The 25,872-nt window shown below is 39.1% G+C and overlaps 1 protein-coding gene across 5 annotated transcripts in view; it reads right to left on the bottom strand.

Annotated features, from left to right (window-relative positions):
* Positions 1-25,872, bottom strand: part of LTBP1 (latent transforming growth factor beta binding protein 1) — a 177,575-nt gene that overhangs the window by 131,572 nt on the left and 20,131 nt on the right. For all 5 annotated transcript variants that reach the window (XM_064158748.1, XM_064158743.1, XM_064158744.1 and 2 more), the window contains one exon: positions 9,445-9,617. In XM_064158748.1, the coding sequence (XP_064014818.1) occupies positions 9,445-9,617 (173 nt within the window). The remainder of the gene's footprint in view (positions 1-9,444; positions 9,618-25,872) is intronic.

Below are 25,872 nucleotides of genomic sequence, written 5' to 3'. Positions count from 1 at the left end.
AGCTTCTAACCAAATTTATGAAATACCCTCTGGACATTTTTTTGGTAAACCTCAGTAAAATGAAGAAAAGAATCCTCCTGCAAAAGAAATATAAAGCCTTCCTTATTTCTGGCTCTTCATAAACAAATAACACAGTCACACCAACTGTTTTGTCTACAGCAAAGGCACTGCTATGTTTCAGCAGCAGCTGTAGTACAGATGCTTCCACCTTATTCTTCCTAAACAACAGTTAGAAAAAGCACAGCCTGGACAAATATAGGAATAAAATATTTCAACTGGAGAGCAGTATTGTGACATTAGTTGATTGAGAAGACTCCCCAGATTTTGGGATGCCAAGTTTTCTTTGTTGTGAATTGATTTTTGGTTGCTGTTGTTATTTTGGGGTTTTGGTGTGGTGTTTTTGGTTGGTTGGTGTTTCTGCGGGGGCTGTAGTGGAGGTGGGGGGGAGTTTCTTTGGTTTCAACCAAACTTATTAATATATCTTTCCCAGTGAACAGACATAAGTGGTTTGTGAACTGCTGAGGCTAGACTTTCTAAGCTTCCCTTGTGTTAAGTACAGCTACACAAGCAATACTGCCACCTCTGTATTTTATTTGCATAGTTCTATGTAACTATTCCTAGAAAAGTCCAATCCATTTTACATTTTATAATTTCAGATGTTTTAGTAACATTTTTCCTTTAGGATATGATCTAACTAAAAAAATATGGTTTGAGTCACAAGAGTCAGTTCTGCCTACACTCTACTGGGGTATCCACACAAGTTTTCCAGCTTAGCTTAAAAAAAAAGGCTTTGCCAGTAGAGATGGAACTAAACCAGGATTTCACTCTCCTTCATAATACTTCATGCTATTTTGAGTGCTGAGCTGTAACACAATTTGGACATGCTTATACCAAAACCAACCAACGCCACACTACTAAACAACAAACAAACAAAAAAATCTTATAAGTAGTTTTTATCACAGCATTCATAGAATCATAGAATCAACCAGGTTGGAAGAGACCTCCAAGATCAGCCAGGCCAACCTAGCACCCAGCCCTAGCCACTCAACTAGACCATGGCACTAAGTGCCTCAGCCAGGCTTTGCTTCAACACCTCCAGGGATGGTGCTTCCACCACCTCCCTGGGCAGCCCATTCCAATGCCAATCACTCTCTCTGCCAACAACTTCCTCCTAACATCCAGCCTAGACTTCCCCTGGCACAACTTGAGACTGTGTCCCCTTGTTCTATTGCTGGTTGTCTGGGAGAAGAGACCAACCCCCACCTGCCTACAGCCTCCCTTCAGGTAGTGGCAGACAGCAATGAGGTCACCCCTGAGCCTCCTCTTCAGATTACATCAGAAAAAAATCTGTGGAAAGTGTTTTTTTTTATAGAAGAGACATCTTAGTCTGAGACTGAACTGAAATTGTAGGTTTGCCTCTCAGCCCCTTTAGGTGAGAAAATGTTAGCATCTAAGTTTGGGAGTAACAAAACAGGAACAGTACCTTAAAAAACACAGGCCTGTATACAACAAAATAAAGAATATCCATGGCAGAAATTCTGCAAGATTGGACTCCTGGACTTCCTTCAATGCTCTCCCTTTATGGCTCTTTTTTTTCTGCACCCCTCTTCCCAAAGAAGGTATGACTTAGTTCCAAACAAGAATCTGCATCCTTCAATACTCTTAGCTGTTTTAGCAGTATTAAGGTCACAGCTTTGAGTTAGAGAAAAACATATTACTGATATAACCTTGACCTCTATTGGTTTTGGGCTAGTTCATATTAAAGCAGGAAGGTGCATTAAGGTAGCACACAATCTTTTCCTCTTTAAACTTCAGAAGCTATATTCAGGTCAGGTGGGATGAAGAGAAGATAAGACTTTAATGTGTTGAGCAGATGTTATATTACTGTGTGTATGACATTTTTGTGCTTCACAATAAAAGTGACATCTTCTCTGTTAGAATCTACACATACCTCTACCGGAATCCTTGCATAAAACTTCTTTCTGACTCTATTTTTAGGTGGTTTTCTGTTTGGCCGTTTTACTACCTGTAGTACCTTCACATACGGCAAATATTCTAAGACTAATCTCCTGAAGAAACAGAATTAAGCAAACTGTACCATTACTGTCTTCCAAGAATGATACATACTCCTTTTTTCATGACACTCCTGTTTTCATGACACACCAGGCAACCAGCAATAAAACAAGGGGACACAGTCTCAAGTTGTGGCAGGGGAAGTCTAGGCTGGATGTTAGGAGGAAGTTCTGGACAGAGAGAGTGATTGGCATTGGAATGGGCTGCCCAGGGAGGTGGTGGAGTCACCGTCCCTGGAGGTGTTCAAGAAAAGCCTGGATGAGGCACTCAGTGCCAGGGCCTAATTGACTGGCTAGGGCTGGGTGCTAGGTTGGACTGGACGATCTTGGAGGTCTCTTCCAACCTGGTTGATTCTACAATTCTAAACCCAGTATATTTTCATATGTGCATCCACACAGAACCTCATCAGATCTGGAGATCCCATCTTAAAATTACATTCTCCTCCTAACAACAACTGATTATCTTAGACAATGTCATGTTCTTAAATGACAACGACGATAAACAAGAACTTTGGAATGAAAATCTTGTTCAAACCAAAGTCAGTAAGCTTTTAAACAGTGAGTAGATTTCACATTTGAAATTTGCAGATGACCAATTCCATCTTTCTCCCTCTCCCTCCCCACCCCCTTAATTAAATGCTGACATAAAAAAAAAGAAGGAAGGAAATGCTTCCTTTCCTGAGACAGGTGTCTCTTATTTATCTCATCAGTCCACCTGGGTTAGTTCTCACTACTAGTTATGCTTGTTCAGCCAAAAGGAAAGCTGACATGGCATAAAAACCAACGACACAAGTAAAATAGCTAAAGGTTTAGAACTATTGTTGAATGACCTTTTCTACTTTTGACAATACACAAGGAAGTTCTGTCTTATCACCACTTAGTCATACATTCAGAACAAAACAAACCTACAAAACCTAATTCCCAAAGACAAGAACAAACTGAAATATGTCTTAGGTCTCCCAACATCTGGAAGATTTACTAATGCTAAAGAGAGAGAGAAGAAGAAAAAGAGAGACACCAGCCTCACCTACACACCAGAGGCAGATCTTCCCTAAATTTCAGATCATACATTGAGAAAATACATCCTTTGCTCAGCATAAAAGGAATACAAAAAGATTCTGAGTGATGGCCTGATCCTCTTTCTTTTTATTAACACAAGATAAAAGAACAGCCCATCCTATTCTCAAAACTCTTGTTACACACTCTACAGCCACCTTAAGGAGGGTATTCCAGTGCTTCAGCCTCTCATTATAAGGCATTCCTAATACCTAACCCACAACCTCTGTTTCAGTTCAAGTGTATTATTGTCCTGCCTTACCTACAGCAAACTCTGACAAAACCTTACTCTTCTGAGGATCAATTTCTAATGTACTCAAAGACTGCTACAGTGAACATCCCTCAGTCTCATCTTCTCCACACCAAAGCCACCTAAACTATTTCCTGTTTAACAGGCCATGTTCTGCAGACCTCCATTCTTTGTTTTGCTTTTGATACCACTCACTTGGGCCTCATCTTTCTTCACATGTGCTATCCAAGGCTAGACAATACTGCAGCAGAGGTCTGACTAGTTCTGTGAAGAGTGGCAGAAGTACTCATCACAGCTTATGTGAAATGTTTATGTGAGTGTAACTTATTTTTCTCCTGCAACAGTATGATGCCTCATACTCAGAGCCAGTCTACAGGCTAGGCCAAAAGGGAAGAGATACAGCAAATCCCTACTCTGTACAATCATCATAGGTCATCTCAGTGAAGCAATGTGGAACATACTCTACACAGCCTTAGCAGGACTGAACTCAACCCTTACTCTGCTCTGAGCACAGAAGTGAAACTTTTTTACATTCAAACCTCATCCATGTGAAAATTACACAGAATAGAAACCTTATTCTTTCTATAACAGTCACAAATACAAATCTGGAAACTACATGGACTCAAAGAGGCAAGGCATAGCTGCTGGATGATTTCACGTTTGGCTTCAGCAAACAAGGCCTATTTTCAGATAGGGCAATGCACCTTTGCTCTTTCCAGCAATTCTGTTACAGTACACTTGGACACCTCCCATTGTGTTCTCTTCACAAGCATTGGTAAAAATTAGATGTGGCAGTGAAATTAAAAATAAGACAACCCAGCTTTATTTCATCCAAGATCCAATGCCTTGTCAGACACTTAGAAGTATTCCTGCCCAGTCCTGCATGAAGTGAGGTGTACTTGTGCATACTCACACTGTCAAGTATTTTGAAGAAGGCAGTGTTTCAAGCTCCACTTTATTTACTGTCTAGACAGTTATAGCTACGTATCATTTACATGTAATTAATTCCAGCATTCCCTCTACTTCCATTAACTCCTTATTTTTGTTGCATTTATATGCTCTGGCAGGTATTTCATTAGTTAATACAGCTTAACCTTTGATATTTTGTCACTTTCAAGCACTCATTTGTATTGCTTTTGTGAAACCAGCCGGGCTTTCAAGGAGCAAAACATGATCCAGCTGCCTGGAGCAGTGATCTCCCCAGCTGCTTTTTGAGGTTGTTCTTATTGCCACCATTGCTATCATAAACACTTCTTTGTCCACCTATTTCTGATTAGCCATGTCATTACATCTTGACATCACTTCCTCCTCCTGTCTTGTTTAGATGCTTCTACCACAATCATCTTCTGCTTGCTTCTTCAGCATCCTTGACAGACAGCCAAGTAAATAACTGAGAAGGCTTCATGCATCCAAGGTAAGGAAGAAGGTACCTGAAAAATACTTTTCCTTTCCTGATTATCACAGAGATATAATTTCTTCCTTGCCCCCTTTCATAGCAGAGAGAAGAAAGATTTCTGCTGTTATCATCATCATCCTCACTATGCCTCCTCGCACACAAAAGAACCCAAACTAAAATAACAAAGGTTTTAGTCAATTCCAGGAGAGGCAAATAAACCACTATGCAGTTCTATTCATTTCAGTTTCAAGAAAGAGATGAAGGTAAACATTATATTGTTTGAAGTAATTTACTACAGCAAAACTTGCTTCCTGTTGCTGTCTACCACATAGGTTTATATTTTCTTTTATATAGAATCATAGAATCAACCAGGTTGGAAGAGACCTCCAAGATCAGCCAGTCCAACCTAGCACCCAGCCCTAGCCAGTCAACTAGACCATGGTCTTTTCTTGAACACCTCCAGGGATAGTGACTACACCACTTCCCCGGGCAGCCAGCCTGCAGAAGAGGAGGCTCAGGGGGGACCTCATTGCTGCCTACAACTACCTGAAGGGAGGCTGTAGGCAGGTGGGGGTTGGTCTCTTCTGCCAGACAACCAGCAACAGAACAAGGGGACACAGTCTCAAGTTATGCCAGGGGAAGTATAGGCTGGATGTCAGGAGGAAGTTCTTCACAGAGAGAGTGATTTGCCCTTGGACTGTCACTTGAAGTATCAAAAGGAAGAAGGTATTTGTAACTGCATTTACATGTCCCTCTCAGGAGCCCTTTGCTGATAAATTCTCCTACTCACACAGCCTTTCTAGAGTAAGTCAGAGTAATTCACAACAATTACACTGTTTTTTGTCCTGTACAAGCACTAATATACAAGTTCACACAGATTCAAAATCTGAGATCTGTCAAGCAGGTTTAATGAGTCAACTTTTGTCTTCTTTTTTTGCTACTACAAAGATTCTCCTGCAATGATCATTCTATTTGGAATTACAGTTCCATGTTAAAGCAATTAAAACCTCTAATCAATAGTTGATAATGACCATTTCCCTTTGCACAGTTCAAGATGAAAGACCCTGCAATGTTTTTAGATGTCTACCAGAATAGCCTTGGCTCTACTCAGTTAAATTTATCTGGGATACTTATTTAAATGTGTTTTGAGTTTTACTTTATAGGTATTATATGTAGACTAGAGTCACAGATAGATGAGGTGTTAAAAATCCTCATTTTTACCTTCGAGTTGTACCACTCATCACTCCTAGGTCTCTTGTAAATGCGATGAGTAAAGTTCATTGCATGGAGCAAGCAGTCTAAACAGCACATTGAACAGGAATGTGCCCAACCCATTAAACAGGAAACACTGAGGACATAAGATTGCTTGTTCAAATCCTTTTAGGGCTAAGACACATTATTTGAGGAACTAGGCAATTCTTCACTACATCTGGGTTCCAAACTCCATCATGACTACACTACAGTGCTCCTTAGGGAGCTTAATCCTGCAGAAGAGGTGCCTGCACTTCTAAGGACAGACAGGCAAACAACTGCTGCAGCTGTGGGTTCTAGATAGGAATTAAGACATTAGCACTCAGATGGCTTTCCTTCTTCAAAGTGAATCACTTCTGAAACAGAACTTCAAGCACTTCAAGAGCTTCATGCTTTAAAGTTCACATCCATGCTTTAGGCTTGGAGACAATTCCAGCTGTAAGCAACCCAGCACAGGTTTCAGGTCCACAGGCCTTTTTAAACTTTGATTCAAGTTATCCAGATTCTTCAGTACCTGAAGTGGATCTGGACTGCTCTACACAGTGCTCAACTCAGCTATAATGGAGCAGGAATGACTTCACATCCCATCACAATTTTCCATCCACGAAGGCTACTGCAGGGACTACTGCAGGAACTGCACATCCCAGAGGTGAAGTCAGTATCTTCACACACAAACTTACAGCCATACACAAACTCAAGTGGGCACAGATGAACACGTTATTACTGTCACTGACACTTTATCATTACCAGATAAACACAATCAGAACTGTCCCACTTTATCAATAGGACTCTTTCAAGAAGGTCTCCATTAGGCCTTCATACACCAGGAATGAGATTCCTTCCCACTTGGTCTCATTCCCCTGAAAGCATGCAGTTTGCTTAAGGTAATTATCTGGCTCCTTTCACACTCATGACAACAGATTTTACCGACCTTTATGATGGTATGACAAGTCTTAAGTTGGAAGAAAACAAATTCTTGAGACAGTTTCCCCCTCTGAGCGTACCTGACTCCCCTATATGAGAAACTAAGTTGCAACAGTCTAAAAGTGCTTACCATCTCCAGGCAGAATGGGGAATAAAAACTAAATTAATATTATCTTTCTAACTATACCCATTTAACATTCTGTTTCCTGAAAGGAAGAAACTAAAATGCACTAAGGAAGTCAACAAACTGTAAAGTGATAAAGTCAAGGAATGAAGTTAAAAGTTATAAATGAGCATTGCCCTCTCCACATGCTGAATCACTACTCAGCTCTCTTGGCAATTCCTCTAATTTTCTGAAGGAGGAGAAAATGACAGAACTGAGGATGTCGCCAATTCTGAAATCTCCGTTTCAGTGGGTATGAGAGGACCTTCTTCTTGCAGTACTTTTTTTGGGTCAATATTTTTCCTTTCCTTCTGACATGGACAACAGCACTGACATCAGAGAAGAGCACTTTCACGTCTCTTACAAGTAAAACCAGACTTAGCTACTTGCAACAGTCAGAATGAATTCTTGGTATTGGAGACTTGCATCACAGCAAATCTTTATTTAGCCTGGCTAACTAGTTAGTTAGCCAAGCTAAGAGACTTAATTACTAAATTAATTACTATTTTCAAAGATATCACGGAGGTTTTCCCTTGCAGAACTTTCTGAAAAGTCTCTTCAACTTCTTGGGAAATCTTTGGGTTTGGAGCCAATTCTCTTTCACCATAGCAGATGAAACGCATTTGTCTCAGTCTTTCTGTTCCCCTAGCTACAACACATTTTTAACTGATTTTAATTCTGCTTGTTAATCTGTTCTTCCAACATTTTCCCCTCAGACTGCTGTCTTGGCCTCCATATTTTAAGGTATAGAGAGATCATAATTCATTTTTGTGTCAATGTAACATTTAAATTAGTTCCCATGACAGCATCAGCAGCCTTTGCCTGTCACATAGTTATTCCATTATTAGTGAGCTCAGGGCCACAACATCTTTAGAGCCAAAGAGGAAAACACAGTATTTTTTTGGGGGGACTGATTTACCAGCCTTCTCAGTCGTGACTTCTTCATGGATATACAAACAATCACAAAAACAGCTTAGAAAGAGTACAGTTAAAGTGCCTGCAGCTAAAGTAGATTGACAGAATCAGTTTGTATTCAGCTTTGTGCTATCTCCCAGGATTTTAAAGAACTCCATAATCTTTTATAACTGCAAAAAACAACCACACAAACAAAAACTGCCCACAAAACAAACACACATCCCCCAATACTATTTAATACTATTTCTAGAGTGGGTTTTTTATTCTTATTGAAGACTAAGACTTCTTCAATATCAGCATAAACAGTTTGAATAGTGACCCTCATTAAGCACAATGAAAGAGAATTACAGATTTGGCACTGACCAACTTAGAACTTTTCTTCAAGCTTTATGACTGATTATGCTGACTAGTCCTAGGAGAAGGCTTATGGTCCAAAAGATCAAAATGTTTGATAGTAGAAATGGCTGCTGGCAGGTAAGTGCATTTCACACCTTACAGATATATGCTATTATTATAATGTTATATTATATGAATTTTCAAGCTCTGTTGATGTGATGCAAGCTAAACTTCAGGGAAAGGAAGCAGAGGGTTTCATTTAAGTATAAGCAGACAGACCACACAGATGCACAATGCAGAAATTCAGGGATATTCACACAAACCATATTTACATATTCAGAAAGAAAGGCTCTTCCCTAAATCCTAAGCAGAACATATTTCTCTGTGGCTACAGCAGAGGTTGTCTGTCAGGACACTTTTCTCTAAATCAAGCCTGCAGATGCTCTGTAACATCTAACCTGTACGCCACTATAACCTTCATCTTTTAAGCCAAACTTGTCCTCAAGCTCCTCAAAGGGGACATGAGCCCAGGCTACAAACTGGGCACCTACACAACCCTTTTTAAATAAATGTGGCAGAAATTCTCATGCAGCTTCCACAACATGCAGAAGTTCATAGACACATAATAAATTCAATCTATAGAAAAAGGGTCACCAACAAGACCATAATCCTGGCCTTCAGCTTTCCAATAAGGGTACCGATCATACTGAAGGAAAGTGAATGAAGGGAACTGTCATCTTATACCAACTACACTCACACTTAAGCCTACCCCAGTGAGTGTTCACAAAGCACCTTCTATCTGAAGGAAAAACTATCATCCAAAAATAGCATTATGAAATTCCAGCAGTTAATTTTTTTTTCCTTCATCCAGGAAGTCTGTTCTGCCTCTCAACAGGACACAGAATGTGAGCACATTTGCTAATCTAAGAATTTTTTCACATTTAATTCTTTTAATACCTTTCTTTCTTATAGTGTTAATGGCAACTCAGGTGAATAAAAGAAATTTTCAATCTTAAAACCAGGGGAGGGAGTTTGAGGGGAGAAGGAGAGAAGGAAGCATGCTTTCTGCAGTTGTACTCACACTGAAAAGGTGACACAAGCTGATCCTGGCCCAGTCTCAGTGGTAATGAGCCCTCAGTGGACTGCTCCGAAATCACTTTTTTCACTGGATAATATTTGGGTTTGATCACATATTCCTGTGTTTGGCCATGATGAAGATTCATCATTAGTGTCTGTGATGAAAGGGGTATCATCCTGTTTTAGGATAAAAAAAATAAAGTTTAAAAAAAAAAGAAGGAATAGAATGATGTAACAACAACTTAGACTCAGAAACTACTGTTAAATAAAAACCACAGATAAATTCATTTGTATCCCAAGTTCTCAAAGCAGTTTAGGAAACTTACTAGCTTACAATTAAGTACCTGATATTCCATGTATTTCACATTGTCTTGTTAGCTCAGCAAACACCTAACAAAGACTACAGGGGCAAATAAAGACTACACTTTCTTTATGACACAGCAAGAGAAATGTTATGGACAGGTCATAAAATGGAGAAGAAAGGGAAAAAGCCCTCCTTAAAATCCTAAGTTGGTGCTCAACTTTGGTAACACAGAAAGTTTTTCAGACTGGTCAAAGAAGCAAAGGTGCATTCAAACCTCTCTCCATTTCTTAGAGCTGTCATTTCACACTAAGTATATTAAATAGAACCTAAGCCTAGCTGACTTTCACTCTCTGTTCCAAGAAACTCTTTTCTCTTCACTTCCATACCCCTAAAACAGAGAGCACAGCACTGGTCCTCTTCTTTTTCAGTCTGCCTCCTATCTCAACAGAAGGTCTCTGTTTCCCAGCTCCACACTACCTTCCTCATCCACTTGCTCTTTGCCTGGACTATCAAACACCTCTGACAAATGTCTCATAACCATATGGCTTCCTTTAGCAGCATAACTATTTCCCTGTCCTGTTAAACAACCTGATTCCTACAAGCTCACCAATTTTTATTGCCAGCCAATCTCAGTTCCTCACTTGTATTGTTAGGCTCCTCCCTAAGACCTGAAATTGTCTCATGAGATTTCATCAGAAATTCCCTTCTCCTTCTCTGAAAAAAACACTGTTATTTAGCCACCAGCAGCAGAAGAAACCACCTCTTTACCAAAAACTGGTTTTCACTCTTTCACAGTGCTACCCAGCAATAAACAAGCAAGAGAGCAAATCATGCAGCTCTTAGCCACTTACAACGAAACTGTAAGCCACTGTGGGGCTTTGAGCTACAGAGTTCCACTGCCTAGCAAGTGGCAGCACACTTTAAAGTAACAAACCTGCTGACAGCAAGGCTTCAAGAAGTTGTAGCTAGTATAGATCAGTGTAGAGATACACATTCCTCAAAGAGTAGTCCCAATTAGTAACCTAATAACAGTGACTAATAAGACTACATTGTCCTTTGCTCGAGATGAAGGCATTGTGCTGGTTTGAGGCTAATTGGAATATTTCAATGGGAGGAATTAGATCATTGGTTGTGAAAAGAAAATAATGGTAATGTCTGTATCATTCATTGGTCTGCTGAAAGGGATAAAAAGCCAAAATGTAAACAGTTTATCTGACTTTGTTCTGTGATGCTTCTCCCTTTCACATCCCCTTTGTGCTGCTCTAATATTTTCCACTAACTAAAAAAAGCTTTGCTGGTTGTTTGGTATTCCATCTGGGAAAGAAGAGAGAAAGAGGGAGAGACAGGGTGATTTTGAGCCTCTCCTGGGTACTTTCTCTGTCTGGTAGGGAATTTGAATTTCTGAATTATTTCTAATTTGAATATAATTGTGAATACTTGCAATTATATTGCACATACACGTTTGTGAATTTTCCTTTGCTATGAATATAGTTTTATCTTACTTCCAAGCCACCTGAGCTGGTCTGGCAAACTTCAACAGTGGGGGGAGGGGGGGGGGGGCAGCGGGAGAAGTTCCTAACCCACTACAGGCACAAAGAGTGGGATGCTGTAAGCCTTGCTCACTTTTCTCTCAACTAAGGGCCTGTACTAAGTTCAGTCTGCACAACTGGAAAATAAAGCTATGGGATCTGTAACAACCACTCCTCAAAAAGCCACAGTTCTGCAGGGAAAATAACTGTCTTCTGAGAATAAAACATGGACCTTGTATAACAGAGGACAGCCGAGCAGCACTTCCCCACAGTGGTGAGACCGAAGAGTTACAGCAGTAAGAGGCCAGATGATTGTTGTATTGTTTTCTGACTTGGGGAGCCCGAGCCAGCCCCTGTCTCCAAACCAACACATAATTCCTTAGTCATATTATTCGAGGATGCTTAGTAACTGCTGTAGCAAATAGATTGGTGGTTAGAACAGAAAATTGGGTTTTGTTCTGTACAAGTCCTTATTAACTTGGATCAGCTTGACAGAAAGTGCTTTCATTAGAGACATTATATGACTTATACACAACAGAAATCTAACTCCTCAGATTATCTCAATGCAGTGTTTCTAATACAGTGTTACACTCTCATTATGTTAACTTAAAATCCTTAACCCAGATTTAAGAGTGAATACTGTACATTCCATATTGTCTTAAGTTTCCCTACCAGCAGATCAGAGACTTCAGGGACACTGGACCAGTGCTGTATACCACCTCAATGACATAAACAGTAAGACTGAATGCACCCTCAGCAAGTTTGCATACTGTATGTTTGCATCCATGGAGTGGTGCAGTTGACACGCCTCCAGAGAGATCTGGACAAGATTAAAATGCAGATTTGTGCAGTGAACTTCATAACATTCAGCAAGGTCAAGTGCAAAGTCCTGCAGCTGGGTTAGGGCAATCCCTGGTATTAATACAGGCTAGGGGATGAAAGGATTGAGAGCAGCCTTGAGGAGGAAGACTTGAGAGAACTGGTGGATGAAAGGCTGGATGTGAGCCAGCAATGTGTGCTCACAGGCCTGAAGGCCAACCATATCACAGAAACATTCCGATTGGAAAAGACCCTCAGGATCACCAAGGCCAACTGACAACCCTACTCTGCAAAGTTCACCCTTAAACCATATCCCCAAGTATCACATCCAAATGACCCTTAAACACATCCAGGATTTGACTCAACAACCTCCCTGGGCAGCCCATTCCAATGCCTGACTGCTTACTGTGAGAAAGGGTTTCTTAATACCCAGTCTAAACCTACCCAGTCATAGCTTGAGGCCATTCCTCCTATCACCAATTACCTGTGAGACCAGCAGCAGCCTCTCCACAAAATCTTTTCAGGTGGCTGTACACAGTAAGGAGGTCTACCCTCAGCCTCTTCATTTTCAAACTAAACAGCCCCAGCTCCTTCGCTTGCTTTTCACTTGATTTGTTCTCCAGGCCCTCCACCAGCTTCGTTGCCCTTCTTGGCACTCGCTCCAGCATGTCCACATCTCTCTTGTATTGAGGTGCCCAAAACTGCACACAATACTTGAGATGTGGCCTCACCAGAGGTGAGTACAAAAGGACAATCACCTCCCTACTCCTGCTGGACACAGCATTTCTCATACAAGCCAGGATATCATTTGCTTTCTTTGCCACCTGGGCATACTCCTTACTCATATTGAGTAGGTTGTCAGTTACACCTCCCAGGTCCCTTTCTGCCAGACTTTCAGTGACAGTTTGCCACATAACACCCCTACCAGCTCAGTCTGCTTCTTTCCTTTACTGTAGGGTGGCTTGTGCTAAATCCTGGAGCTCTGTCCGAGTGCCTTATGCTGCTCCCGACTCTGCATGGGGGCCCAGGTGCAGTGTTTGCAGTTACATCACCTGTGCCAGGGGCCACAGGCACAAAACAAAAGCCAAACTTGCTACTACGCTCAGATTCATTTATGCTGTCCCATGACAACTGTTCAGGTAGTTTAATCTCCTAGTACACTAAGGTTACAACAATGCTGGGCACTGAATGGAGCATATTCATATCTTTTTCTGTTGGAATATCCAAAGAAGTAAGCAAGCAATAGAATACATTAATTTCTTCACAATACTACTCAAGATTCAAGGCCACTATGAGGACCTGGCACTATCTTGCTACCATAGTCTGCAAGAGGATACTCAACATTAACTGTAAATGAGGTTTTTAGAATATAAGCACTCTAAGGTTTTTATAATTTAAATCTGAAACATGAAACATTTCAATTCATGGCTAACCATATTTAATATTGAGAGTTAATAGTTATTAAGAACAGCCATCATCACAGCTGAAGGCATTTATTACATCTCAGATTTAGAACACTGCATTACACAGGTTTATGTCATTAATTTATCCAACAGTTTGTAATTAGATGGTCAAAACTGATATTAACTTAATAAATGTTACAAAAAGTTTTCCACTGCTTTAGTGTACACTAGGCAGACAGACATCTGCATCTGCATTTTCAACAAACAAACAATACAAGGACTGATAAGGTTACAACAGCACTACAAACATTAGTTGCTAACAGTCATGCAAATGAAAGCTCTCTCACTTGATAAAAGCAAACCAGGAATGTGATGTATTAGGGTAACTCTGGCAAGCAGAAATGTGACCAGCAATGTTTGGCATGAAATGTACTGTCTAGACTAAAGACAAGTCTGACTCAGGCTGTTTTCTTCATTTTATTTACTGTAAGTCTGACGTTCCCATGCTTGGCTCCTAGATAGCAATACTTATGAAAAACAAATCTCAATTGCTAACACAACTGTATTGTGAAAAACTATAAATTAATTCCTTCTTCAGTACATCTGCTCAGACTCAGAAGAAAATGCAGCATTTTGTAAACCTATGAGATAAAATATGCAGGCCAGTTCAGAAGGCATGAAAATGGCACTGAACCCCACCCCCTGCAGATTACTGAAATTCATTTACTCGTTCAGCCTAACCTTTGCCAGCTGTTCCCTCCTTAAATTGCTTTTCTGATTTTTTTTTAAGATATATGAAAAAGTTTCACTTCCAAGCTGATGATGAACAGATGGGATTTTTTTCAAAGCCCTTTACATTATCATACTCAACATTAGTCAAGCATGGCCTGTTTCACAATGTTCTACCATTCACAAATGGTGAAAGAGTGGAAGCCTTCAAGTGTTTCTCTTTGCCACTGAAAAGATTACACATGCTTTTTAACATAAAATCAAGGCAAATTTTAAATGCATAATTTAAAATTCTATTCCTGAAGTCTAGTGCAAGCACTGTAAAAGATGCACTTAGCCCTACCTGCCCTAATATAATCATAGAATCAACCAGGTTGGAAGAGACCTCCAAGATCAGCCAGTCCAACCTAGCACCCAGCCCTGCCCACTCAACTAGACCATGGCACTAAGTGCTCCATCCAGGCTTGTCTTGAACACCTCCAGGGACGGTGACTCCACCACCTCCCTGGGCAGCCCATTCCAATGCCAATCACTCTCTCTGTCCAGAACTTCCTCCTAACATCCAGCCTAGACTTCCCCCGGCACAACTTGAGACTGTGTCCCCTTGTTCTATAGGTGGGTGCTCAGGAGAAGAGGCCACCCCGCACCTGGCTACACTGTCCCTTCAGGTTGTTGTAGACACCAGAAATCATTAATACCTCAGCTTGCAAGAGTAGCTGCCAATCTTACAAATATTTGCATTAAAAATTTGATTTTTAGGCACACATTTTGTTGCAACAGCAAATTCACTAGTTAATGGGAAGCTTACTTAACCAGAGCACTGAGCAAGTTGAGTACACAGCCTTTACTAAATGAACATGATGTCCCTCCCCTATTTCATGTTACATTTTCTACAGAAAACTTGCTTGTTTCCATAGGACTAGTGACATGCTACACAACATGAAACTGACACTGTAAGATCATTACTCTGATAACGACAGATTAACTACTGATAATTTGTATTAGAAAAATATGCTGAACTGACCATTAAAAACTGAGACAAACTCCCACAATGGCTATTATCCAATAAAGGCAAATGACCACAGCTGTGGCAAAGCAAAACCATGCATCACTAATCTAACCAAATTCTTTAGCATGTAAAACAAATAGCAAAGAGCCTAGTTCATTAATACACTTTCTTTCTAATTCAAAACAGACTTTGAAGACTTATCTTACAACAGGGTATTAATAAACAAAATTATAGAACTGTGTTACAAGCTTAAAATGGGTAAAGATATTGAACAGATGTATTTTTTTCCTCAACATATATTAATTATAGTATGCCCTTCTGAAGTCCACCAACACATATGGTATGGTAATACCTCACTTGCCTTATGTAACTTTAAAGTATATGAAATGGTGTTAGAGTAACTTGGAAAACCTTTTAGCAAACATAGATGATCTTGGAGGTCTCTTCCAATCTGGTTGATTCTATGATTCTACTGTTCTGGAGCCCCCAACACAAGAAGGACATCAAAGTATTGAAGCAATGCCCCCCCCAGAGGAGGGCCACAAAGCTGATCAGAGGGCTGGAAATACATATATATAAAATACTATGACCAAAAGCCCAGACGACATTCCAGAGGTCTAGGAATAGCTTGTTTTCCTATTTGCAGTCAGTAAATTTGAAGTCTGCAAGGCATTCCTCTGGTTTTTAAGGATGTCTCCAATTTCTCCTCAAAAATTCACTGTACTCCTCCAACTACATGTAAAATTCTGTGACAAGCTTTGTTGTAAGAAATATTTTTCAAAGTGAAATTTTAGAATATGCATACACATATATTCTAAGTTACTGAAGTTTGTGATTAATGGCTTTGTGTTAATACACTGGCTCAACAGTAAACCACATCTCACAGTACTTATTCTTCTCTTGTTGCATAAGGGTTTTTTTAAAACATAAGCTGAATACTGTTATGCCAACAAGTCTAAACTATAAAAAGGATGGGTTATAGGATGTTTGAATTTACATCCTTAGGGCTCAATTTTGAAGCTTCTCCCCACATTCCTTTGATTTGCAGGCTTCATGATTGAAATGTTTGCTAGAGTTCTTTTTCTTTCCTCATTAATAACTTCAAAGAAATACATGCTTGAACACCTAAATATATTTAACAAATTTAAATAATCTTAAAACACCCAGTGACTGCTCAGCAAACCAGAGAAGCAGACTGTGATTCTGGAAATAATATACTATTAAGTTGGTGAACTGCACACACACACACAATTCAAAAACAATGTAAATAAAGAATACCATCAATATACATCCGGATATAACTGAGTTTGTTAAAGTTGTTAAAGCACCACAGTAAACTAGAAACAGAAAATTTTGTTTAACTCCTGAAAGTGCCTAACCTTTTTGAATTTTTGTACTACAAAAGGTTTTCATGGCCATTTATGCACAATTTACAGGTGCAATGCAAAGCTACAAATCACTTGACAGTGTCATTCTCATGGACATATCTAGGTTTGCTAACTTAATGAAAACCAGAAATCTAGAATGCAGCATTTTCCTTTACAACCATAAGCTCTAAGATAGAGCTTCTCAAGATTGAAATGAGGCTTTTTAATTTTTTTAATATTATACACAGAACTGAAAAAAAATAGCTTTAATGTAGCTATAGTTTGGGCTGCAAAGAATACTACTGTTACTAAAAGTGGTGCCTTAATTATAAACCAAATCCCAAATTGTACTTTTAAATCAGATGATCAACAGTGACATCTTACTGCCAAAACCAACACAAAATTGATTGTTCTCAACATTTGCACAGGCTAATACACTGAACCACAAAACAGATCAAAGAACCTTAGGAGCATACTAAAATACATGCATCTTAGAAACAAAATTCTACTGAGATGATTTATCGCAGTAGGAATATGAGCAAATTAACTCAGTATCATCTCAGGACCCCTAATATAAGACTGTATTTTGAAAGCATTCTGTTAGGTGGTGCCATCCAGTTTGGGAATTACATATCCTCAACAGCCAGGCAGAACCTGTAATCTTGCATTTGTGCCAAACAGACCTTTCTGAGGCAAGTGTTCAGACCCACATCCAAACAGCCTGTCGAAACTCCACAGTCCTTGGTTCTACCTCAAGATTATCTACCTTCACCTTAATAAAGCAACAAGGATTTAAGAAAGCTGTGAAGGCTACTGTGAATCTGACAATGTTACACATTTCCAGGTTGCTTGCTACCTTGAATTATGACAATGTTGAGCACAGTCCTGTTTCCAGCACTTAAACATTCCTGTAATTGCCTGATATTTCTTGACATTGAGTCCTTTGGCAGGACTCTGCTCAAAGCTGGTTTTAGAAGACCCAGCAACAAATATCACAGGTACCTATCCCTACACACTCTTTAATGATTAAATAAGCACAGTTGGGTTTAACATACTACTTTCAAAGAGCGAAAGATAGAGCAGTCACTACTCATCTCCAGTAATTTAAATATTGCTTTGGGTTTAGTTTGTTCAAATACCTTAAACTTTTCAGATACAGGTTTATTGGTACAAGACATACAACACGAGCAATGAACAAAAGCTGTAAGCTCCACTACACACAACCAATGACATCTTGAGTGCTGAATTCCATAGTTCTGCCCTTTCAGCTAACTAGACAATATGGAAGCCCTGAAATCTTTCATAGGCACTTGAGGGCCAGACAGTCTGCCACCTTAAGATCCATTCCTGTTCCACTAGAGTAGAGACTAGGTTTTTACAATTAAAACAATCTAGTTACACCAAAATAATCTCCTGTGTATATTTGTTCTTAAAGAGAAGCCTTTTTACAGTTCATCTTAACTCCTCATGTAACATGAATGCACTTAACATTTATCTGTGAAATATTCAACAGTGTCTTCTTTAATAGAATTGCATATTAAAACCCCATAAGCACCTGAAAAAACACAAGCTTTCAGGAGCATAGAGCACATAGCTATTTCCTATGAGAATTATTCAGTTGAATGTTGAGACCATTTTGACTTTAGAAGTACCTTTAACTTACATATTTTTTTGCTTTCTCTGTTCTGTAGTTTACTGCATGAGCTGCCATAGTTCTTAGCTCTGTGGTGTACTGTATGAGGCTCTGTTTTGCAGTTCCAAGTGCTTTGCTAACTGTGAAATAATGCATAATAATAAAAACGTCTCAAAACAACATATTGGAAGTGTTAAAATTTGGAATGCACTTCCAGCCATAACTGTTATTGCTACCTACTGATCATTTGAGATCCAACTACAGCTCCTATGAATGCCACATTTTTTTTGTATGAAAAAGACAAAGAACTGCACACAAACTGCAATAATTTCATTTTACCAAATTCTCAATCAATTTATAAAGCAATTACAATAAATAGGATGCACAATGGTTACAACTGATTTAAACTATACAGGATAGTTTTGTTTTCATTTGTTGCCCTGCTCATCCAACAACACAGGAGGGATGGGAAGAACAACAGAAGGGCACAGAAAAGCCAAATGCCAACAATTCAATTTTATAGTAGAGGCATATAGTGCTTTAATTCTAAGTTTGACAAAACAAAGTATTTTCAGAAGACCATCACTGTAATCCATGGTTTAACTGAACCTAAAAAGAATTATTTACCTGAGTTACATAACTCCAGTCACAACCTTTTATGGGTCCTCATACCATATGCTTAAGTGTCCTGTTGAAAATGAAGTTCTGAAAGCATGCTCAAAGCCTTTTAGAAGTTAAGACTTCTCTAGCAAGCACTATGAAGTTACAAAGTTAATAAACCCACATCAAGTTCAGTAGGTTAAGCAACTTGGCAACTATAATGCACAGATCTTATAATCTACCCCTTTGAGCACCAAAAATGAACTTTGACTTTGTACTGTATTTACAGAAAGAGAAATGTTTAACAAGCCTTCCTACAGAATTTTCTACCTACAACAGTACACCCACTACAGACTGAACAGAAAGAAATGTAGAACAACCACCAGCTTTTACTGTCACTTTGATTTCATTCTTTCAGGCTCCCCTCTCCCCTTTCTCTTTGAAGAGAAAATAACTGACACTTCAAACATGTTTTTAAATGCCTTGATTTAAGTAAAATGGTAGAGTGTAACCTCTTGTGTTAGAGGTGCATTGCAAGAACACAACCTCACAAACTGAAAGTTATGCCTATTGAACTCTGCACATCTAAACCCAGGTAGACCACGCTTAAGAGTGTTAAGGACATGTTTTGTAACATGTACTGAGGAGAATCTTTCATCTTAAGAGATTAAAGCCAAAACTTGGCACTCTTGGTCTTGTTTCAAGAAAACAACTTTTTTGGTCAGACTTAAAAATGAATGGATTTTAACATTTCCAGCTTGAAAGAGGGGAGAAAATGTTATATTTATGATCATATAATTCAAACAAATACAAAAAGCCAAGCAAACAGCAGCTGTTCTAAAACTCTAACATCATAATAAGGACTCATATTTTGCCCATCGAAAGAAAGTTAATTTAAACGAAAATGCTGAGTGCCCATAGCATACCACTAATAGCATACTCAGGAAGAAATGACAATGTCCATACAAAACACTTCTCCAAAGATGTCCTACATGACTGAAGGCAAAATGACAGGAAGACTATGAAAAAGTTGTCTCTGTTTGCTTCCTTTAAGACCACGATCAGTCAAAGCAATCAGAACTATACCTGTCTCTCCCAAAAAAGGGTATCCCAGTTATTAAGATAGGAAGCCGTATCTTACTTCTCCAGTAAGAACATGAAACATGGGTAAAATGCCATCTCTCCAGACTACCTATTACAGAAAGGACCAACAGACTGACTAGTCTGGTATCAGCCCTGAATGATCTCCTTGCCAGAAGCACAGCACAGAGGATTAGTAGTTCCCCTCTACTATTTCAATAACAACAGAACCTGAGAAAGAATGGGAAGGAGGGGGACAATAAAGCACAACAATGAAAACCAACAAACAAGTAACCATCAAAACCCAAAACCAAGAACAAAAGAAACCCAAACAAAACCACACAAACCACCACTGAAGTTATGCAACTCTTTTTCCTTTTACAACTTACTTCTCTCCAGCCGTCATCACCTAACTCTCATTATAAATGTTTTAAGTGTACAGCTATGAGTTACATCTCTTTCTAATCTCACTTCCATAAGCACATCAAAAGACAATCCAACTTTGGGATTCACGAGATCTCTAAATAGTCCATTAAAAAAATAGATAGATAGATAGATACAGTCCTTCAGGGTACAATAGAAGTAGAACACTTCAGAATGCAAAACATACGTTGCAGTGAAAAGTCATCAGAATGGGGGCATGAGGAGGAGTTGTCTGGTAAAGGATCTGCACATGTGCAACAGCTGGAATTCCCAAACAGGCATTATGTAACAAGAACAAAAGCTGTTCAAAGCAGTAAGGAGACACAGCTGGAACTGTGGTGATCAGCAATTGTCCTCTACTTCAGTACTTCAATTTCTAGTGCAGGAAGCAAGAGCCACACTGGAGCTTTTGCTCCAGTAAATAAATATATAGATTTAGAGACATATTTCTGCTTCACTGTAATTGATAATTTGACAGTTGTACCAACTCTACAACCGTCTTTGTGTTCACCCTGCAGAAACCAGAACAGAATCCATATCAAAGTAGTAATTAAGATCAAAGTACTCATTAACTGTACAGTTTATATCTGATTGCTGCCTTTCCTAGGAGCACATACAGGCGATAAAATTGTAAAATAGTTAAGGAAAGACTTCTTACACTGTAAAACCTATATAAAAGTCAATCTACCTTTATGCTCCCCAAAACTGTGACACTCTAAAAACACTTTTTAAAGTAGTATTTAAATCTAAAAGATTTTTAGACTCATTATTTCTGCCCAGGAGCTATCGCTGAACACAGCTACCTAAGTAGAAACTTTGTTTCAAAGTGATCTGGGATGTGGTTCAGCAAGTGGTTGAGCAACATACTGGGGCCCAGCACAGAACAACACTGAGACTTTTATTAAAAAAAAAAAAAAAAAAAAGAAAAAAGAAAACATAAATGTATTAAGGTTGTAAATCTTCTAGCTCTGAAGCTGATGTAAAGCCAGGAGTACTGTTTATAGTCTGTAAGCTTAGATGTTCCCACACCACAATGTCAATTAGACTGATTCTTAAGAATTTAACATCCTTGTATTAGAAAAAAAACTAATTTATACTATCCAGAGGCACTTAATTTTCCTGTAAAAAAAGGTTCTACTTCTGAGAATCCCTTTCATACCAAAGATACTAATGAAAACACTGAACATGCCTGTTTGTGGGCTCTTCACTAGATGATAGCTTAAGTGTGGATAAAACAAGACGTTCACACAACGGTGGGCTGATTCTTCTCAGGTACCTCAATAATCCAAAGTGCAGGACACTGCAGCTGAGTCTCATGAATATTTTACCTGGCAGTGTAATGATGGTACTTTAATTTTCATCATTCCTTCCAAGATAGCTCTACTTTTCTGGTGGATGGAAGTCAGCCTACTGCTGGGAGTTCACTGCTTATGAGAACTCCTGACATAACTGGATCCGACCTATCTCCAGTCCACTCAATGTTGTCTTAGCTTCACTCTCAAACTAAGTAAACTGCTTACTTCCAGCTCCTAAGACTTCAGCCAAAATAGGTGTGGTAAAAATGACAAATGCTCACTTCCAAAAGGTCTTACAAACAAGTCATAACAAGAGACTGGATTTTGTCCATGAAAACACCGACGACTTCCCTCAAGACAGTCTGCTGTAACAAACAGCAAGAATACTCAATACAACAGAAGTAACTACAAGTTATCTGCTGGTTTATGGAGTAGGATTGAAGTATGAAGCAAGACTGCTCAAAAAGGGCACCAGGACTAAGACTGAACATTGTCAAAAAAACCCCATGTTCTCTGCCAACACAAATGATCCCAGTCCTGAGGTAGACCAGACATTTCCATAAAACAGTGACTTCAGCTCCTGCAGCCCAATGGCTACATTCCCCTAGAATGATGAATGGAGGTGTTCTTGAGGGCTGACTCAGTGCCTGGCAGTACAAAGAGATGAGTAACTACCTTTGAACCAGTTTTTGTTACAGCACACATACATCAATAACACTGCCAAGGACTACAGATGTGAGAATATCTGCAGTATCAGAACCTCACACACTGGTTTCAATTTACCGATAGTTGATGCCAAAGATCTTTCATGGATACACAGTGCTGATGCAGCAATTAAATTACCCATGCCTCAACTGACAGCTCAGAACTGCATTACCAGTCCCTCAAAATACTTCTGACCTTCATTATGAATAGTGAGGACACAAAGCTTTTGCAGTGAAAATGTAAATTCATGTGCAGCCTCTGTTCACACAAGAGGACTCTTGTGCAGAACGTCCTGTCACAGTAAGAAGAAGAAATAATAAATTACAATTACTGGTTTAGAATTTCTAGGATGACATAATAGGGTTGGACTTGATGATCTGTGAGGTCTCTTCCAATCTTGGTAAATTATTTTATTATTTTTTATTTTTTATTATAATTAGTTACCTATATCAATATGTTTAAGTTTGAGACCAAGATAGCTGATCCTCCTCAGAACAATTAAGTGCATGCAGGGCAGATGGAGCAAGTATAAGAGAAAGATATATTTTTTTCAAGTTTGCTGTGGATTCAAAACTTTAATAGCAAAGCAAGAGGAACACTGGAGAAAATCCAACGAAGAATTAACTTAGTTAACAGGCATAAATATGTTCTGTAAAACAGCTGAGAGTGTCCTAGCTGGACAAACTGCACAGGAGTAGAGGTGCCATGCCCCTGTATCCTTGATACAGATATGGCTGCTAATTCGTGGGATGTCAGGTGGCTGACTAGGAAGCCTGAGCAAAGAAGTGGCCTTAACAGTCACCCACAATGGAAGGTATCTAAGGAAAAGCACTTAAGCATCGCCCCCTCTACATGCTCTTAGTTTTAACTACACAGTTTGCTGCTGCTTTACTATCCCCATGCCTGACCCTACCCATCATCAGAGCAGGCTGAGTTTTTAAGAGGAACTGTAACAGCTCACTCATAGTAGAAGAATAGAGTGGGAAGAACGGGAACAGTCAGACTATGACACAGGAGAAAGGCAAAACAAACATTCTGCTGTTTTTCCTTTCCAGTTATTAGCTACAGAAATAGAAGTATAAATCACATTTTAGGAGGATCCCAAGTAATTCGGGACTGACTGCGACTGCAACTCACTTGGTTTTAATTTGTGTATTAGTAATCTGTCTGCTAAAGACATAAGAGAATACAACAGAGCTCACATGTATTAATTTGTGTCTGTCATTTGAAGAAGAGGGGCCTCACTTCAGCACTCACTAGATAGTTATATACAATGAACAGAAATAGATTGCTCAATAAATTGTCCTGCCAATAAATGACATATTCCAGCGTTCTGCTACCAAATTCTGGCATTCTGCAATATAGAAATAAACCCTACGTAGAAGAAAAAGTAAAGTTTGCCACCTACTGCCCAATGACATAATATGTACTAGTATTGACTATCTCCTTCTAACAGACTATCTTGTCTTTGAAACTCCTCTCCCTGACACAGAACATACAGAATTGCATACTCAGTTTGCTTTTCAACCAAAAAAACCACAAAGCCAACAAACAGAATGTCCAAAATTAGCCTTTTCCTTTAATTGAATTTTAAATGCTTACAAAATCCCTGACAATCCTGAAACATCATTTCTCATAGCATCCAAACTGAAAAATAATTCCTTTTAATATCCTCCAGTGGCGCTACAGGCTTTAATAAAGTCTGTCCTCAGCTGTATGCTGTGCTTTCTCTATAGAGTGCTTTCAATCTTTGCTCTTTCTCAGAATTTCACACCTCAGCAGTAGAAATGATGCTTTTAGCTTTTTAGCACAGAGATTTTTTTTTCCAAATAATTACAATACACTTCAGTAAGGTCTTGGTCTGGAAGTATTTGTTTTCCTACATACAAAGAGTCTTTCAAGAGATCCTTTGCTTAGCGAAGGTAGTTGTTTAAATATCCAATTGCCTGCATAACTTTTGAGCACACTATCAGATTTATCTTTACATACAACACTATGTTAAACACTTCAAATTATTCAACAGCTCACCTTCTGGTCCTCCAACACCTCCTCCTAAGGCCTTAAAAGATAATTCAGATAAAAACTGCTAAAGAGAGAAATCAACAAGGATCTGAGTTCCTCTAAAAGACAACTACATACTGGTTACAGTCTCAACATTTGAACAATAAGATCAGAGGAAGATCCTACCAATCAATACTTGAACAGTAACATCAGGAGACAATCCTGCTTCCTCCAGAATAATAAAACTCCTTGGCAGTGGTTAGATTAGCAACTGATTATGCATTGTGTAAAAGAAGAGTTTGAAATTCATTGAAGGAATTTATCATAGTACAAGGAGGCACATCATATGTAATATTCATGGAGTTTAAGTGCAAACTCCATGGGAGTGGGAAACAGTGAAGTATTCAGATCTCAGCAGTGAAGAAGAAAAGTTTCCTAGAGATTTAGTATATATCTCCTAGGGTTCCTAAACCATGAGCAGAACAGGCTATTCATATATGAGAAATCAGTGAGGCATTTGTAATTCAGCATAGAACAGCTTAAGTTAGAAGAGGCCTTAAAGACCATCCTAGTCCTAATCCTATTGCCAGAGACAGCAACAACTCCTACAAGATTGGGTCACTCAAGGCCAACCTGGCTTTCAGCACTGCTAGGGTCAGAGTCTCCACATCTTCTCTGGGCAACTTCTTCCAGTACCTTGCCACTCTCATGGTGAAGAATCAGAAATCAACATACTATTCCCACGAATGGAAATGACATAGAAGCAATTCCCATTATCTTATTTACCATACATGCTCCAAGGAAATGGCTACCTGTGATCAATGTGCAACAATGCAAACTGCAACTGCACAGGGAGACTTTCTTTTTCCTGAAGGTGGTCAAATATTACATGAGGATTCCAGAAATACTGTGAAATCTTCAACCTTGCAGCTTTGACAATGTCAAGCCTCAAGCAACTGCTTACAGTAATCTCATTTTAAGCAGAGGGTTGGACCAGGTTGCCTCTACTGACAGCATAACAGGCTTCTGAGACAAATACTATCCAAAAGTCCTTTCTTTACCAAAGCCCTTGACTTTCTTAAAGTTTGGGGGTTGTTTTGGTTTGGTTTTGGTGCAGATTTGTTGTTGTTGCTTGATTCTATTAAAAAAAAAATCAAGGTCTTTTTGGACAGAAGTTCACAACTAAGTTCAAGTGTAAAGCTCTTAGAACTAAAAAGTAGTGGTGTCGCTTGCTCTGTACATCTTTATCACACACACAAAAAACAATCAAAATAGTGATGAAAGTGGATGTCCTCCAGAACTACTGATTCTCACAATAGCTATTAACCTTCAAAAAACATTTCTCTAGTCTTTTTTTCATATCATCATCTGTCAGTCAGCACATAAACCATCAATGCACCAACCAATATTTATGTTTGAGTGCACATAAAGAACTAGTGTACTAGACAGAACAGTTCCACATACTGCAGTAATTCTCAGCCAAGAGTTTGCACAAAATGAAGTCAATCTTCACAGACTATTTTCTATACATATAT

Source organism: Pogoniulus pusillus, chromosome 18, assembly GCF_015220805.1.
Source record: "Pogoniulus pusillus isolate bPogPus1 chromosome 18, bPogPus1.pri, whole genome shotgun sequence".
Classification (NCBI taxonomy): domain Eukaryota; kingdom Metazoa; phylum Chordata; class Aves; order Piciformes; family Lybiidae; genus Pogoniulus; species Pogoniulus pusillus.
This window is presented reverse-complemented; position numbering and strand designations above follow the sequence as displayed.